This window comes from Spermophilus citellus, assembly GCF_964194105.1.
Source record: "Spermophilus citellus genome assembly, chromosome: 17".
Lineage (NCBI taxonomy): Eukaryota > Metazoa > Chordata > Mammalia > Rodentia > Sciuridae > Spermophilus > Spermophilus citellus.
This window is the reverse complement of record NC_138199.1, coordinates 5,473,902-5,492,249: the sequence shown is the minus strand read 5'-3', so window position 1 is coordinate 5,492,249 and position 18,348 is coordinate 5,473,902. Positions and strand designations below refer to the sequence as shown.

Here is an 18,348-nt window from a genome sequence, read left to right as displayed (position 1 = left end):
TGAGGTTTCCTACAAATGAGACTGTGTTAGTCATTTATATTTGATTATCTTATTATTGATACACTGTCTCTAGGATCTAGAAGTACCTAATTGCTTAGTTTGCAAGCATTTGAACTATAACTGTGGGTCCAATGTTGCCCTGCCCCTGTAAATATACATAGCACAGGTAAGATTTAGCCCTCTATTAATGAGCATATTTTAAATTTGGGGGGAAAATACAGGACAAAAATGAGTTTTCAGTCAGTAAATATTGAAGTACATTTATAAGTAATTGAAAGCATGTTTGTAGTGTTAATGATTGTAAATACAGTGATTACATTGATTTATTATTTCTCTTGCTTGCAGTCACTATTCAATTAATGCTTCATCTGTTTTTAAAATACAGGCTTAGTAGAACATGGCCGTAACTGGGCGGCAATTGCCAAAATGGTGGGAACTAAAAGTGAAGCTCAGTGTAAAAACTTCTATTTTAACTATAAAAGACGACACAATCTCGACAACCTCTTGCAACAGCATAAACAGAAAGTGAGTATATCAGAGGTAGAGAAGCTTTGATTTATCTTTTTTTTTTTTAACTTCAAGTGTTTTCAAACTTCAGAGATTGATTTTGAAGAAACTTTTTTGTATCTTGTATTTGTATTTATGCATTTACCTGTAAGAAGTATTCTAATTTCTTGACACAGGTCAACTGGTTTCCGTTTTACTAATCAAAAAGGTTCCTATTTGTAGTAATGGGAATTCAGTACTTTTGAATTACTGTAGATGGGAAGTTTAAATGAAAACTTTAGGTGACGTTTTATCATATTGAATGAGTCAATTTGGTATATTAAAAAAATGTTTTTTTCAAAGACAAAGATTATGTGGAATAAAAAACCAGGGGTTATACTCAAATTATTATTATTTTCAAATTATTGAAAATTTACTTGAAATAAATTACTATTATTGGAATTTTTCTTATAAGGAAGTTTTAGCATAGTAGTTCTTAGAGTTTTGGAGAGTCCTTTGAGGTAAAAATGGAAAATGCTTATACTTTCATGAAACTATGAAGATGTTATTTGCTTTTTTCTACTATATTAATATTTGGATTGATGGATAAAACTGCTGAATGGCAGTATACTCAGTGTGCTGGTACTCAATGTGTTCTTTATCTCCAAGCAACTTTTAAAAAATAGTACCAGATTCAGAAGTGGAGGTTTAACTCAGTGGTAGAGCATTTGGCCTAGCATTTGCAAGGCCCTGTTTTGATCCCCAGCACCATAGATAATAAGATAAAATAAAATGAAAAAGCTAGTTTTACTGAAGAATGTCCTTGATGAAGAATAAAAATTAATTTGATTGAATGTTTACATTAAAGTACTCGTATTTTACTACTCTGTGTAATGAAATGGGAAGTACACACATGGCTCTTTTACAAAAATATGATTATTCTATCATGGAAAAGTGCTTTTGCAGGTGTTTGAATTCCAGGCTGAAATATGTTCCCTTTTTCATAGAATATTTTTTTTTTACTTGAAAGCATGACAATGTGATTTTTCAAATTTTTGTATTTGGCAGACAGGTTTTTTGTTGTTTTGTTTTGTTTTTGTTTTGTGTTTTTTTCTGACAATAAGTGAGCCTGTCTTTCAGAATAAATAACAAATAGTATTTGTTTTCACTTTTAAATTTCATGCTTGCAAATGAAAAGGAGAATTTTGGAAAATGCTTTTACTTTACTGTGTGTGGGTTTTCCCTAAGTGTAGGAAAATACCTAAGATGATCAAAATGAGAAGAGGTTTATTTTGGCTCACAGTTTTTGAGATTTCAGTTTATGGTTGCTTTGGAGCCTGTGGTAAGGTAGCAAGCACATCATGGCAGGAGCAGTGGTAGAAGAAGCCTGTTCACCTGATGGCCTATATGAGAAAATACACAGGAAGGAAGGGCACCCAGTCCTGATGTCTCCTTCGTGGACACACACTCAGCAACCTGAGCTCTTCTGCTAGGGCACACCTCTTAACGGTTCTACCGTTTCCATGAGCTGAGGCCAAGCCTTTAACACATGGAGGTTTGGGGGTATTCCAGATCCATAGTATGGTAGCATGAACTTAATATGTTCTGGTTACACTTTTTTGTTGTTGTTGTACCAGAGATTGAACCCAAGAATGCTCAACCACTGACACACCTTTTTATTTTCTTTTTAAATTTTATTTTGAGACAGGGTCTCTCACTAAGTTGCTTTGGGTCTCACTAAGTTGCCGAGGCTGGCTTTGAACTTGTGATCTTCCTGCCTCAGCCTCCTGAGCTGCTGGAATTACAGGCATGTACCATGCCCAACTAGTTATACTGTTTTGATGAAATCAGTGGTTATAGATAATTTGGTGATTTGCTATATAATGAAGTATATCAAATTTGAAAAATCTGCATAACTAAGAACTTTTTGCTTTTCTTTTTTGGTGCTGCAGTGGAACTCAGGGTGTTATGCATGCTAGGCTAGTGTTCTACTACTGAGCGGTATCTCCAGCCCTTCAGTATTTTTCAAATGACCAGTTGGTGATATTACAGTGGATATTATTTATTGCTAAAGGATTCCCATATGGAAGTATAAGACAAATTAATAAACTTTAACATAATAGAGTACAAAAACGTTTTATTAATGTGGTTTCAGATTTCATCAAACTTTTAAGCAACTACTTACCAAATTTTGGTACAATATCAGAAAACAGACTCTATGGGGTCCTTAATACTTTTTTAAAAAAATATTTATTTTTTAGTTGTAGTTGGACACAACACCTTTGTTTAATTTATTTATTTTTATATGATGCTGAGGATCGAACCCAGGGCCTTGCACGCGCTAGGCGAGCTCTCTACCACTGAACCACAACCCTAGCCCCTTATTACTTTTTAATACTTTAGGGTTCTTAGACCAAAATGTTTTAGTATCATTAAGGAGAGAAGAATGAGTAATGAAAACACAAATACTTAAGTTTACTAAGATGTGAACTTACAAAGAAGAGTATATACTCTTTTTTTTCCCCACATTTAAGATTTAATGATGCTCAGCAAAGGACACAATTCAATGGGAGAGAGGACAGTCTTTTCAGTAAAATGTGCAGGGAAAATCAGATATCCATAATAGATAAATTAAATTGAAAGATCATATATTCTTGATATATAATATTTTTTTAAAATATTTTTTTTAGTTTTGATAGACCTTTATTTATTTATATGTGGTGCTGGGAATTGAACCCAGTGCCTCACACATGTCAGGGAAATATGCTACCACTGAGCCACAGCCCTAGCCCTTCAAATACAATATTGATTCAAAAGAGTATATACAAAGGAACTTTGAGGTTGCAATAAAGTGTCCTATAAGAACCAAAACATAAAGAACAGAAAATAACACAACAAAAAAATATATTAACAACATGAAGTCTTGAGTTCAGGAGATACCATCTAAAATGTTTTGGGAGAAAGTCAAGTAAACAGTGAATCAAATGTTTGTTGTGTTTGTTTTGTATTGTTTTTTTTAGTACTAGAGATTGAATCCAGGTTCTCTCTATCACTAAACTACTCCCCCCAGCACATTTTTATTTTTTACTTGAGACAGGGTCTCACTAAATTGATGAGGCTGGAATTGAATTTGTGATCCTCCTGCCTTGACCTCCTGAGTGACAGAAATTATAGGCATGGTACCATGTCAAGCCAGCTGTTATTTTTTTAAAGATAAATATTTTAGCCAGATACGTGTAATTTTAGCACCTCAGGAAGCTGAGGCACAAATGTTGCAAGTTTGAGGCTATAGCTGGACAACTTAGACCCTGTCTCAAAATAGGGCTGGGGATGATCCCTCAGTGGTAAAACACCCCTGGGCTTAATCCCCCATATTTAAGAAAACAAAAACAAAAAGAAACATACTAGTTCTGGTTCTCCAAGGATAAAAAATCAGCAGTATGTGAACGTGTATGTATAGAGAGAGGTATAAGGAAAGAAAAAAAATGAAAGATGAGGAAGGAAGAAGAGCAAGACGGGAGGAATTGACCCATGGGATCGTGAGGGTTTAACTTCCATGGAGTAGACTGACTGAAAAGACTTAGAAAAGAATTGGAGTCTTTTGCTTCAGAATCCTCCTTACTCCAGGGAAGTCAGTGTTTGTTCTGCTTAGGCCTTCAGTGGATTGGATGAGCCCTCCTCCCCTCCTCTCCCCATGGAGGGTAATATGTTTTATTTATAGCCTACTCATTTAAATGTTAATCTTATTACACCTGTACAGAAACATCCAGAGTAATGTTTGGTCAACTCTCTGGGCAAAGTGTCCTAGCCAAGCTGACACACAAAATCACAAACATCTCTAAAACATCTAGTTCTAATCATTATGATTAATCACAATTAAAATGATAGAGAGAGCAGATTTCTCTTGCTATCTAGAGTATTTATCTTTTTAAAAAAGATTTCAAGGGCTGGGGATGTAGCTTAGTGATAGAGCATTTTCCCTAGGGTATGTGAAGCCCTGAGTTCAATCCCCAGCATCACTTAAAATGACTAATACTTGTCAATCCTCAGTAGTATATATGTAGGTGTTAAATAAAATGCCTGTGCATCTTGCCAAATTTACTCATCAAATTGGTGAATGCATAGATGTCATAGGTTTTGGAATGTCAAATCTCAGTGAAGAAAATGCTTGAAGATGTTGCAGGTTATTGCATGTGAAGAGCAGAATTTTACCCAGTGGTAGTGAAAAGCTGTTTCTTCTGTAATCATTAGTTAAAGGACTAAACAGAATGGGTTAATATTTGCAAAGGAGGGGCAAAAATCCATATACTATTTGTTATCTAATGCTTGAAAATATTATGGTAGCATTCATGGAATCTTTTTTTTTTAAAGATGGACATAATAACTTTATTTTATTTATTTTTATGTGGTGCTGAGGATCGAACCCAATAAATGTATTAGGCAAGCTCTCTACCTCTGAGCGACAACCCCAGCCCCTTCTGATAGGATTTTAAGAAACATGGAGTGCCTTTCTGGGATTGTTTCCTTTCATTCCTCCTAGGGATACTCTGATTAATATTGGAAAATAATTGTTTCTCTTCAGTTAATTAATGCTGTGGGTTGGATCCTAAATAGCATTATCATATATTAACTAAGAATAATGACTAGGCATCTTGGTAATTTTTAGCAGGTTGGGGCAGTAAGAATATTTTTTCCTCTCTATGAAGAGTCTTGGTGGTACAGGCTGATAGGTGAAATACATGATGGGCATAGAACAGAACTTCCAGTGCCAATACCTGCAAACACAGGAGACCTTAAATTTTGTATCTAGCAACATAAGGCTATAAATATAGTGTAAGTAGCAAGCATCTTCCATTTAGATATGTACACACATAATAAATTATGTGGCTTCATTAGAAGAATGAGCGATTTTACATAAACACATAATTTGCAGAATGGAACACACTATTTAAAGAACAACAAGGGCTGGGGCTGGGGCTCAGTGGTGGAGCGCTTGCCTAGCATGTGTGAGACACAGGGTTCAATTCTCAGCACCACATATGAATACATGAATAAAATAAAGGTCCATCAACGTCTAAACAAATTTGAAGAAAAACATAGAAGGAATTTGTCTTCATTAGTAGTAAAAGAAATGATTTGTTATTGCCCATAAAGTTGCCTAATTCTTAAAGCTAGCATTATTAATAATACCCCAAATTGAAAATTACTCAAATGCCTTAAAATATGAGAATTTAACTATACACTGATAACTGTATTTTTATGGAATATTTTATAAGAACCATTTTGAAGAGTTTGTAGCATAGGGATATGTTCTCTTCAAAGCTATTTTAGGTTAAAAAAAATTAGACTTGGGATATATGACTACATGGGTCTGTCCAAGCTGTGGACAGATTTCTATACGTGTACGTGCATCTAAAGGACTTAAAAGGAACTGTACTAGTATACTTGGAATCTCTAGCTTTTGAAATTATGAGAATTTTTTAAAATTCAATTTTCTGTATCTTCCACGTTTTTAATCTGTAAGTTACGTTTATTTGAAAATAAATATTATTTTACTTACAAAAATACATTTCCTGGAGTAGGAAAGGATCATGAAAACTTGTGGTCCCAAAAATGGTTCAGATGTAAACTTTTCATCAGTTTTGTGAAATTGACCCATCTGCACAAAAGGCCTGACCGTGGTTGCCTGCACATTAACGAGAGAATTGTCACACACATAACCATCTTTTTCTGTTTTTTTTTTTTAATATTTTTAGTTGTAGATGGACACAATGCCTTTATTTGTTTTTTTTGTTTGTTTATTTATGTGGTGCTGAGAATTGAACCTAGTGCCTCACACATGCTAGGCAAGTGCTCCACCACTGAGCCCCAGCCCCCACATAACCATCTTGTATGTGTGTGTCAGTGTTCTATATTTTTTCATAAGGGAAAAGGTTTGATTTTTTTTCTTCTTAGCTATTTAAATCACAAATAATATTCTGTATTCCTTTAGGCTTCACGTAAACCTCGTGAAGAACGTGATGTGTCTCAGTGTGAAAGTGTTGCTTCCACCGTTTCTGCTCAGGAAGATGAAGATATTGAAGCTTCCAATGAAGAAGAAAATCCTGAAGATAGTGAAGGTATCTTATAAATCTTAAATTTAGTGTGATTTTTACTTCAAATACATTATTTTTAGCTTAACTTTGTAGGAATTGCTTTATTGAAGAAATGGTATATCTTTGTTGTCATGGCATAGTCTTTAAGCTTGAATATAATATATTTATTCAATTGATCAACAAATTTTTATTTACGTAGCACTTAAGATGGTCTGGGTCCTACAGCCAGAAGATCACAAGTCCTGCGTCAAACTCCAAGTTTCAGCATCCATAAAAAGTCTGTACATTTGTATCATTTCCAAATTTACTTGTTCAACTGGTATTATTAGTTACATTTTTCTCCTTATTTTATTGCTTCGAGGTTGATTTATTTCATATTTGGACAAATATTTACATATGTCATATGTATGCTTTCATGTAACAAGAATTAATGACCTTGGAAGCCCCAGTAAAATACTTAATAAAATCCCTTTTTGTCATTCAAAAAAAGACAACTTCCTACAAAAGTAAGTATTTTCTGAATTTTTGCTAGTTAAAGAAAAGGTATCTAATTAATTCATCTAATTTATTTCTTTTGTAAATTGATTGCTTTGTGGGGATTTTCATAATGCTTCTATTCTTTATAAATTATCTATTGAACATGTTTAAGTTTTATATACACCTATCTAAAATGTTTTTTTTTAATGTTTGAATTACTAGAGTTTAAACTCTGTTTAATTAGAGCTGTTTATCTTTTCCTTTGTAGGCCTTTATATTTTATAAAGCTTAGGAAGCTTTACATCCCCCAATTCTAGAAATATTGGATTTTATTTATTTTCTACAGGTTATTGTTGTTGCCTTTTAAACATAAAACTTGTCTTGAAATGGGTTTTGGCTTTGAATAATAATGAAACTTTTCTGTGAGGTTTTTGTGGAAAATGAGGTGATTGATACAAGTGTAAAGAGAATACTGAAACAGGCTTACCCTGGCTAGAATAAGAGTTCTGCTAACAATGGAAGACAGGTGTATTCCTTGTGCTTCCAGAGGTCATCAGGGTTTGTTCCTTTTAGTAAGTTTGTATCCAGTAGCTTATATACCCTGGGTTTATGAATGTAAATGAAGCCTATACAGAAGTCCCCCTTATCCAAGGTTTGGTTATCCACAGGCAACTGAGTCTGATAATACTAAATGGAAAAATACAATATTTTGAGAGAGAAGGAAACCGAGATCACATTCATGTAACTTTTATTACAATATATTATTGTCATTATTCTATTTTGTTATCAGTTATTGTTATTAATCTCTTACTGTGCCTCATTTACAGATTATCACAGGTATAAATATATAGAGAAGACATTGCAAATGTAGATTTTGGTACTATTTTCAGTTCTATGGATAAGAGGGGACAACTGAATTAATCTCCTTGGGCACCCATAATAGAATGGTATAGTCTGAGTCACTTAAAATGCAAAAATTTGTTTTCAAATTTAGATCAAGGGGATGACAGAATTACTATCTGATAAGGATTCTCTTCCTAGCTTACAGATAGTTGCTTCCTCACTTTGTCTTCACATGACCTTTTCTGTGTGTTTGCACACTCCTGGTATCTCTTTTCTCTTCTAAAAGAGCCATGCTGGGTTAGATCCCACTGTTAGGTTTTCATTTAGCCTCAGTTACCTCAATTAGAGGCCCTTTCTACAAATCCAGTCACATTGGGTTTGGGCTTCAATATAGTAATTGGGGAAACAGAACACAGTTCAGTCTATAATAAAGCCCAAGCCTATTATCGTAAATGTGTTAATTTCTGAATAGAAAAGTCTATTCATGTATAGGTTAGCAGAGTCTCAAAAACTTGATACCAGAAAGTGACTTTTTCCCAACTGTTTTCTTTGTTATTTTGTCTTACTATGAAGCTTTTTTGTTTGTTTTTCAAATTGCCAAGAATGGTATTACGATAGTATATCCGGCTGATCCAGTGTAGGATGGCATGGTCACATCCTTTGTTAATCAAACATATGGGTATCCTGTGACATCTAGAATTGTGTTCTATCTGTAGGAAATGAACTTGCCAGTAGAAGTGTTGCCAGTAGAAATGATCTCTTCTGCATTTCTTTTTGTATCATAGAAAAAAGAATATAAAATGCAGTTTATGTGATCTAAGATTGCTAATCTACACTCTCTAAGAGTGTAGATTCACTGTTTTGTATGGCAGCGCTCTTGCCAGTGGAAGAAGGAAAGCACCTGCTGAAGGGAGAATTGCTGTGTCCATTTTCCTCAAATACATCTGATTATCTCTACAATTAGAGTTCTGGATTTAAACTTTACCAAAATTTGAAGTTGCTCTTTTATTCTTCAAGGTTGTTAAAAACAACTTTTTTTTTTTTACTTTTTTTTTTTTAAAGAGAGAGAGAGAGAGAATTTTAATATTTATTTTTTTAGTTTTTGGCGGACACAACATCTTTGTTTGTATGAGGTGCTGAGGATCGAACCTGGGCCGCACGCATGCCAGGCCAGCGCGCTACCACTTGAGCCACATCCCCAGCCCAATTTTTTACTTTTTATTTTTAGGAAAGAAAGGTATTTTTGGTTGGTGCTTGATGAAGCATTATGCACTAGAAATATTCCTACTCTTGTGGCTTGAAAGAAAAAGTGCTTATTTCAAGTGACGTCTATTGCACAATCACTGACACATATCTTCTGTTATTTTGAGGAAAAGCAACTTATCATTTTGCCCCTGGATTGGGGGCTTCCCATCACTATATAAACAAAGGTTCATTCAGGCTTAAGTGTTTATTTTTTACTTTAATTATTTACTTAGTTATTTTTCATAGTCCTGGGGAATAAATCCAGAGACACTTTACAACTGAGCTATATATCCCAGCCCTTTTTTATTTTTTATTATGAGATGGTCTCTTGTTAAGTTGCTGAAATTTGCAGCTTCGAATTCTCCTGCCTCAACCTCCTGAATCACTGGGATTAAAGGTATGTGCCATTGCACCTAAGTTTCCACCTTTAACAGAAACAAGTGCAGGTTGCCACAGAAATACATTGAAGAAGCTGTTCAGTCTTTCATCATTTTGATAGCAACTTTCACTAATGATAATTGCTACCTTTTATTAAGACCTTACTTCGTGTGAGGTACTTCTGAGTTTTTATTTGTTCTTTTTTTGTTGTTTTTATTTTGGGGACTTGAAGTCTTGAACTTTAGGCTCATTCATCTGATTAACCTACTCAGTATTTATACTTGAATGCCTACAAGCCACCTCAAAGTTAACATCCATAGCAAAATCTTGTTTCTCCCTCACCACAAGCTACTCTTCCATTCAGTCTTCCTTTATGTCAATAAATGTTACTTTGGTTACTCACTCTTTCATATTCCACATGTGGTCCATCAGCAAATCATGACGAGTTTTTCTTAAACATATATTCAGAATTAGATCCCTTCTTATAGCCATTGCTTCTGCTTTTGCTCTGTGGTCCTGTCCTCTCCATTTCAGTAGCTTTTTGTTTAGTCTTCTTGCTTCTTTTGGTTCCATTCTTTTTTTTTTTTTTTTTAACCTTTCACACAGCAAGCAGCCACCTTACTCCTTATACAATGTAAATCAGACTACTCCGGTAATACTTTCCCATCTTCTTATGAATAGAAATCCAGGGCTAGGGTTGTAACTCGATGATAGAGTGCTTGCCTAGCACTGGTATTGATCCTCAGCACCACATAAAAAAAATAAATAGATAATGGCTGGGGATATAGTAGAGTGCTTGCCTTGCATGCACAAAGTCCTGGGTTTAATCCCTAGCCCCACATTCACACACACACACACAAAAATAGATGTATTGTGCCCACCTACAACTAAAAATACATATATTAAAAAAGAATAGAAACCCAGGCCCATTGTGACCATTGAGGCCTTATATGAACTGACCTTTGTACATCTATGAACTTTCTGCCAACCATTTTTCTGCTTGCTCCCTCTGCTCCAACCACACTGTCGTCTTTGCTGTAACCAAGCAAAACAGTCCCACCTAAGGCCTTGGCACTTTCTGATCCCTCTATCTGGAATATTGTTCCCCAAAGCATGCTCAGGGTTTACTCTGTTCAGGTACCACTTTATCTTCTGTAATCCTTCCTCACCCACTGTATCTTTGGGTTTGTTATTTAGTTGCTGCATTTTTTTGCCATGTGATATACCAAATATTTATTGTTCATCGTCTATTTTACATAAGAATTTGGGCTGCATAGGAGTGTATAATTTGAAACTTGCAGTGCTACATCCTTAGTACCTCAACTCCCTACACATAGTTGGTGCTTTATACATATTTAAATGAATGAGAAATTGAATTTGTAATTTTCAGGGTGTTTTTTGTTGTTGTTGTTTGTTTGTTTGTTTTTGTTTTGTACCAGGGATTGAACCCAGGGATGCTTAACACTGAGTCACATCCCCAGCCTGTTTTGAGACAGGGTCTCACTAAGTTGCTTAGGGATTTACTAAATTGCTGAAGTTGGCTTTGAACTTGTGATCCTCCTGCCTCAGCTATCTGGGCTGCTGGGATAGGTGTGCACCATCATGCCTGTTGTCGTTTTTAAAATATTTCATCATATGTTAAAAATGTTTTTTAAAAGCTTATATTTTTTCCATACAATGGATATACCTTTAGAGTTTTCTGTTTTGCTGAAGATATTTCTACATATTTTTAAAAATTGCATATATCTTGTCCCATGTTAATTTCTAAACATTTAAAATATCTTTCTTTTATCTGGAATTATTTTTCTATACAAAAGATGATAGGGCCCACTTTTTCTTCCAGATAAAGAGTCAATTTTTACAGAACTATTTTATTAAGCAAATCATTGTTTAGTCAGTGATTTAAAATATCACCTTTAATATAGTTTAACTTCCCATATGCATAAATGGACACTTTTATTCCATTGATGTACTTTGCCATTGTGGCATTTCTAAACATGTTTAATATGCTGGCTTTATGGTCACTTTGAATATCTAGAGAGGCAAATTTTCCCTTTTTACCTTTAATAACTTATGGAATTATTCTTCCATATAAACTATTGGTTCATGTAGTGTAAGAAATTTTTCTTACCTTTTGGATTCTCATTGGAATTATATTTTTTTAAAAAATATATATGTAAATTTTAGGGAGAGTTAAAAACTTAAATTGTCTATATTGAGGGAAATAAAAAGTTAATACTTCAGTGAACATCTCTATAATGTTAATAATAGCAGCATATTGGAAGTAGTGTAAGAATCCAGTAATAGAGGAAAGAAAGATTCAGTAAAAATTAAGATCTCAGCTATTCATTTGGTTTATATTTCACTGATAATATTTGAATCTGATGTGACAGAGCTTGTCTCTAGGGTTTAAATGCTAATCAGAATATGTGGTCTTTGACCTTACAGCATTTATAGCCTAGTACAAGAAACAGCCAGGAGTCACAAAATTGTGAATATACATTATAATAGATCTAATATCATAATTTAACTTTCTTAAAGGATTCATGGAATGCTTTGTAATCAGTGATGCTAGAGCTGGTATCCAAAGAAAAAAATAGGTGAAAGATTCAGTATGATTGAATGGAAGGTATAAAGCCTCTGTGTTAGAAGATGCTTGGGACATTCAGAAAACTTAACAGACCAGTGAGGCTGGAATACAGAGAGCTGGATGCAAGATGAAGGTTGAGAGGCTGGCAGAGGCCCACCAGGCAAGGCTTTGTAGGCCATGCTGACAGTTTTGGAACTGTATCCTAAGAGTGATGGAGTTTCTATTGAAAAGTTGAAACAGAGGAGAGAGTGAGTGAGTAATGGTGAGATTCGGCTTTAAAAAAAAATTACTCTGGCTTTAGCATAGATTAGTAGTCTGAAGTGGAAGGCAAAACAGAAGAGTCAGTTTTGGACTAGAGTGGCAATTGGAAAGTTGAACAGAATGGGATAGATTCAAGGGATATTTTTAGAAAATCAGACTTGTCAAAGTAGGATATGGAGATTAATGAGTGAAAGGTTTAAAAGATACTCCTGGGTTTTGATATGCTTAATTATATAGTAAAACACTAATAAAAAGTCTAATTTTAGAATGTTAAGTACAATTCCAGTTTAGGACATACTAAATTGGTGATTCCTTTGGTATATTTTATCTAGGTGAAGATGTCAGTATATTAGAAGTATATTTGTAAAATGACACAGACAGTATAGGGAAATACCTGTATTACCACATGAAATTAAAAATCTGAAATATTATTCTTGAACTTTGACTCATGTAGGCTGTTGAATACTTGATATGTAAGTAGTCTGAATTAGGATATCCTGAAAACGTGAATTTAAGATTTTGAAGACTTACTGTCAAAAGAGGTAATAGTTATTTTCTATACTGGTTACATGTTTAGGTTAAAGAAATAAATTGTTACAATTAATTTTATCCATCTCATTTTACTTTTTTTTTTTTTTAAGTATAGCTACCAGAAAAGGTTTCGGTAAAAATTAAGCTATCTCACAACCATTCATTTGCTTAAATTGTACAGATGCAATTTGCACTATATTCCTATTGAATAGCACTGTTCTGGAGTGTCGGCTCTATTGGATAAAAGGAAACTCACAGAGAGAGGCTTGAAGAAATACATCAGAATGTCAGTGTTTATGGAAATGGTTTTTGTTTCATTTTTCCATCTTTCTTTGTTTTTCATATTTCAAAATAAATTATTTTTTGATGTAAAAAAGCTCTTTTAATTTTAGAAGGTCAAGACATTTCAATTTCTCACTTTCACAGAAAACTCTAGCTTTCCCAATGGCTGTAAATACTTCAGTGAGGTCATCAAAGGAATGTAATTCATTCTTAACAACCGCTTTCAAGCGTGGTTTCTGTCACCACCTGAAATATGTTCATTATCAGATTTTTATGCTATATCATTATCTTTAAGGTGCTGAAAATAGTTCTGATACAGAAAGTGCTCCTTCTCCTTCACCAGTTGAAGCTGTCAAGCCCAGCGAAGACAGCAGTGAAAATGCTGCTTCTCGAGGAAATCCCGAACCCATGGCTGATGCGGACTCCACTACAGAAACGGCACCGGTTGCATCTCCTTCCTCGGCAGTTCCAAGTACAAAACCAGCTGAAAATGAAAGTGTGGAGACCAAGGTGAATGACAGCATCAGTGTTGAGACAGCAGAGCCAATGGATGTAGACCATCAGGAGCACAGTGCTGAAGCAGGTTCTGTTCTTGATCCCCCAACCACTACCAAAGCAGACACGGTGGATGTTGAAATGAGGGTGCCTGAAAACAGTGCATCTAAAGGTGATGGAGATACCAAAGAAAGAGACTTGGAGAGAGCCAGTGAGAAGACAGAGCCTAGAGATGAGGATTTGGTGGTGCCTCAGCAGATAAATGTCCAAAGACCAGAGCCCCAGTCAGATAATGATTCCAGTGCAACATGCAGTGCTGATGAAGATGTGGATGGAGACCCTGAGAGGCAGAGGTGAGACTTCTTTCTGAGCTGGTTGTCTACTGAGTCCCAGAATGGTGCTGGCTACAGAAATGACTCCTATACAGATATTGACAAGTTATAGGTAGTCTGTATGATTTTAATATTGGGCTATGATGATACTGTTCATCTCTTTAAGGAAAAAAAAACAAGAACAGTTATATGAATATTATTTTTAAATGAAAAAGATTATAAATTTCTTCTAGATCTTTCTTTTCACATGTGTTCTATGATAGCAGAAAAAAAAGTGATCTCAGCTAACATAGTTGTGAGTAAAACTGTAGGTCACTGTGGTGCCTGAAGTTGGCAGCTATGGAATGTGATGAAAAAAGTGAAGTGAGGGGTATTGGTTCCAGCTGTGCTTTGCTATATATGCTGGCTTGGCCTCAGAGCAAGGCCTACTTGACCCAGCATTGTAGATGTAAGAAAATGCAGAAGGAGAAACATACCAAGTGTTCTGAAAATAATTTAAATACAAGTTAATGATAATTATAATGACCACTTTTTTGTATCTGTTAAATTTAAAATAGGTATAATACAGATTAATTAACAAGTATTTTTAGTCATTAAAGGTAAATTAATGTAAAAATTCATCATATAATTAGCATTTCTGTAAGTTATAGTAAAAACATATTTTATAGGAGTTTATACCACTTTACCTAGTATTTTTAATATCCTGGAGTTTTCTATTTCTTGAAAGAAGTGGAATCACCTATAAATGTATTAGAATGTTGGATTGGGGCAAATTAGAGTGTTGGATTGGGGTGAATTCTGGAAGTGAATTAGAGTAAACATCATTTAATCAAAAACTCAATCAAATTCTGCCCCCCTTTTGGCCTTTTTTCCTTTTTAATAAGAAAGATGAATAAGCCACTCAATAGAAACCAGATTCTATTCAAAGTTCAGTTTTCATAGTATGTCCTGGTGTCGCTCTATTTTTAGTCCTTATCCCCAAGATATTTTATGTCCTCACACTCTAGCATGAGATTGGATACTATTGTAATATTCAGCATTACAGTGATGATTTCTCAAAGGAGATTTATATATAGTAGATGATAGCATTTTCATCAGTAAGAATTTAAATAAGATTGGCATTCTGCCCAACCATGGTTTACCAGAAAATTCAGCCATCTAGATCAGTCTTTTCCCTTTATTTCACAATATTCCAGATTTTGTTTTTTTATTAATTATTTTAATTAGGTATATATGACAGCAGAATGCATTTTGATTTATTGTACACAATTACAGTGCAAGTTTACATTTCTATGGCTGTACACAGTGTAGCGTCACACCATATGTGCAGTCATACACGTACCTAGGGTAATGATGTCTGTCTGGTTCCACCATCTTTCCTGCCCCCATGTACCCTCCCTACCCTCTCTCTAGTGCTTAACTAGAGAAAGTATAAATGGGTTTAAGCCGTGTCATCTTTTTCAAAGCATTCTTTAATGAAATATTCCATCTGAAATAAGAATTGTCTTGTGTTTTGCACTGCTGGTTTTAATAAATGCATTTACATCAGAAGGAAAAATCAGGATGGCCACAATCTTAGAGTGAGCATCCTAAGAGATAAATATAACGGTGGTCTTGGAAGTCAGGTTCCTTGTAGGGCTGGGAATGTAATTCAGTAATAGAGCTCTTGCCTAGCATGTTTAAGACCATGAGTTTGATCCTTAGCACTGAAAAAAAAAAAAGCCAACTTGAAATCAGTGGTTTCTGAATGACATCCTAAAGTACATTGCTTCCAAACAATCAAAATAACTGTTTTACATTTTTAATGTCACTTTTGTCCTTTAATACAGTATGCAAATTGTTTTCTTTTACACATTCTAATTTTCTTATCAAAATATATATATATATTTTTTTTAAACTGTCACCTTTCCTCAATAATTGTGACAACATTGAGAAATGACTAAGCCTACAATATATGATGACCCCAGTATATCATTTTCCTAGCTTTAGAGGTGGGTCAGCCTAAACTCAAGTACTCTAACTGAGTGAAGCATGTGGAGTAGGAGATGGCTCTGAGGGACTGTGAGCACAGTAACGTGAGTCTGTGTGAAGCCTGCTGTGTGGGAATGCGGATTCTCATTGTTTCTGCTTTCCATTTTTCATAAGAAGTCAGAAGTCTGGAATTTGGGGTGTAAGTTTGTTTTAAAATAGCTTGGTTTATACCCTGTGATCCCAGCAAAACATCCTTTAATGCTGTATATTTAATCTGTTTAGTATGTTAGTGGTAAGTTAGAATTAAACTTTTTTTCTTTTGTGGTTCTAGCAATTGAACTAAGGGGCACTCTACTCCTGAGCTACATCCCCCAGGCTCTTTATTATTTATTTTGAGACAGAGTCTTGCTAAGTTGCCCAGGCTGGCTTTTGTGATTGTTTGACTCAGCCTCAAAAGCCATTTTTTAATGTTTTTTGGTTCAGATTATAACTTGGGTTAGATATAAATGATTAAATTCAGATAAATTTCAATTTGTTAATCAGTATTAGATTTCTTGATGATTTCTCTGGAAATTAGCATTATTGGTGTTTGTGTGTGTTTTTTTTTTTTTAACTTTCCAAATTTCTTATTTTTAAAATTTATTATTATATATATTTTCTTCTGGTGCTATGGATTAAACCCAGGGCCTTGTACATAGTAGGCAAGCATTCTACACCCCCAGCCCTGTTTATATCTTATAAGAGTTAATGTGATAGATATATGCACATATATGGACATATTAACTTTGAAGAAATTATGGTGATTATACATTTGAAGTCTCCAGTAAAAATATATTAATTTTTCTTCTTTTTGTTTTAATTTATTACCAATTGTAGAATGTTTCCTATGGACACAAAGCCTTCATTATTAAACCCCACTGGATCTATACTAGTCTCATCCCCAATAAAACCAAATCCATTGGATCTGCCACAGCTTCAGCATCGAGCTGCTGTTATACCACCAATGGTAAGTTTTCAGTGTAAGAAAAGTGAAGGTGAATACATAGATCTTTATAGGTATATCTCTTCTCTCCTTTAATTGGATTACATCGAATTCCCTCCTTCACCCAACACACACACTGGAGCTTGAACCCAAAGAGGCTTTACAACTGATCCCCTTGTATTTTCTATTTTGAGACAGTATCTTGCTAAATTGCTGAGGCTGGCCTCAAACTTTAGGGATACTCCTGCCTTACCCTCGCCAGATGCTGGGATTGTAGGTGTATACCACCATATCTGACTGTTTCTTGATTTCCTAAAAAAAATCTGTGGTAAAAACATGTAATGTTAAATTAATCACCATAACCAGCTTATTTATTTAGGGATTGAACCCTGGGGCACTTTGCCACTGAATTACACTCCCAGCCCTTTCTTTTTTTTAACTTTGAGACAAGGTCTTACTAAATTGCCCAGGCTGGCTATGAACTTGCTCTCCTCTCGCTTCAGCCTCCGAAGTCACTGGGATTGCAGGTGTGTGCCACTGTGCCCAGCCATCTAAACCAATATTTCTAAGTGTGTATTTCAGTAGTATTAAGTATTTTCACTTTGTTGGGAAACAGATTTACAGGACTTTCTTCCAAATCTGAAACACTCTACCAATTAAACAATTCCTCTTTGCCTAGCCAACTCAAATCTGGCCTTGCCTGTCCTAACCACCAGCCTACTTACTGTTTTTATGAATTCGACTATGTTAGATATGTTTTCACACTTCCAAGACCAAATATGTAAGGTTTTTTGTCATACCAAGTTTCCAACTCTGTACACCAACTGAGTATCTCTACTATTCAATTCAATTCAATTCTGACATTATCTTGAATTAGTGTTGGACACCATGGATATTAGTATTATACCAGTATTGGGTCCCCAGGTTACCCATACTTTTTCCAACGAGGCTACATTTTGGAGATTCTTGCAACCCTGTCTGTCTGTTCAATATTTGCTAGACTGTCTCTCAGAATTTTTGAAAGCACTTTGTTTACCATTACTGATTAACTATGAAAAATACAACTCAAACAGCCAAATGGAAGAGCTGTACAGGTTAAGGCATGTAGGACGAGATGTCCAACTTCCATGCTCTGGGTAAGCCATCTTCCCATCTCCTCCAAGTGTTCACTAACCTAGAAACTCCAAATCCTATCTTTTAGAGGTTTTTATGGGGGTTTCATTATGTAGGCATGATGATTAGCCATTGGTGATGATTGTATAAATCTCTATCCCATCACCCCTTCCCAGAGGCTTGCCTTAATAACAAGCTAACATTCATTTCATTAGCATATAAAAGACACTTTTAATCACTAAGAGTTCAAAGATATTAGGGGCTGTG

General features: G+C 34.8%; 1 protein-coding gene across 31 annotated transcripts in view; it reads left to right on the top strand.

Annotated features, from left to right (window-relative positions):
* NCOR1 (nuclear receptor corepressor 1) overlaps positions 1-18,348 on the top strand; it is a gene marked incomplete at its 3' end in the record, with an annotated part of 155,741 nt that overhangs the window by 87,647 nt on the left and 49,746 nt on the right. For 29 of the 31 annotated variants that reach the window (XM_081270140.1, XM_081270139.1, XM_081270131.1 and 26 more), the window contains 4 exons: positions 386-525; positions 6,479-6,605; positions 13,484-14,036; positions 16,863-16,992. In XM_081270140.1, the coding sequence (XP_081126266.1) occupies positions 386-525; positions 6,479-6,605; positions 13,484-14,036; positions 16,863-16,992 (950 nt within the window). The remainder of the gene's footprint in view (positions 1-385; positions 526-6,478; positions 6,606-13,483; positions 14,037-16,862; positions 16,993-18,348) is intronic. The other 2 variants (XM_081270110.1, XM_081270126.1) reach the window with 1 other exon arrangement.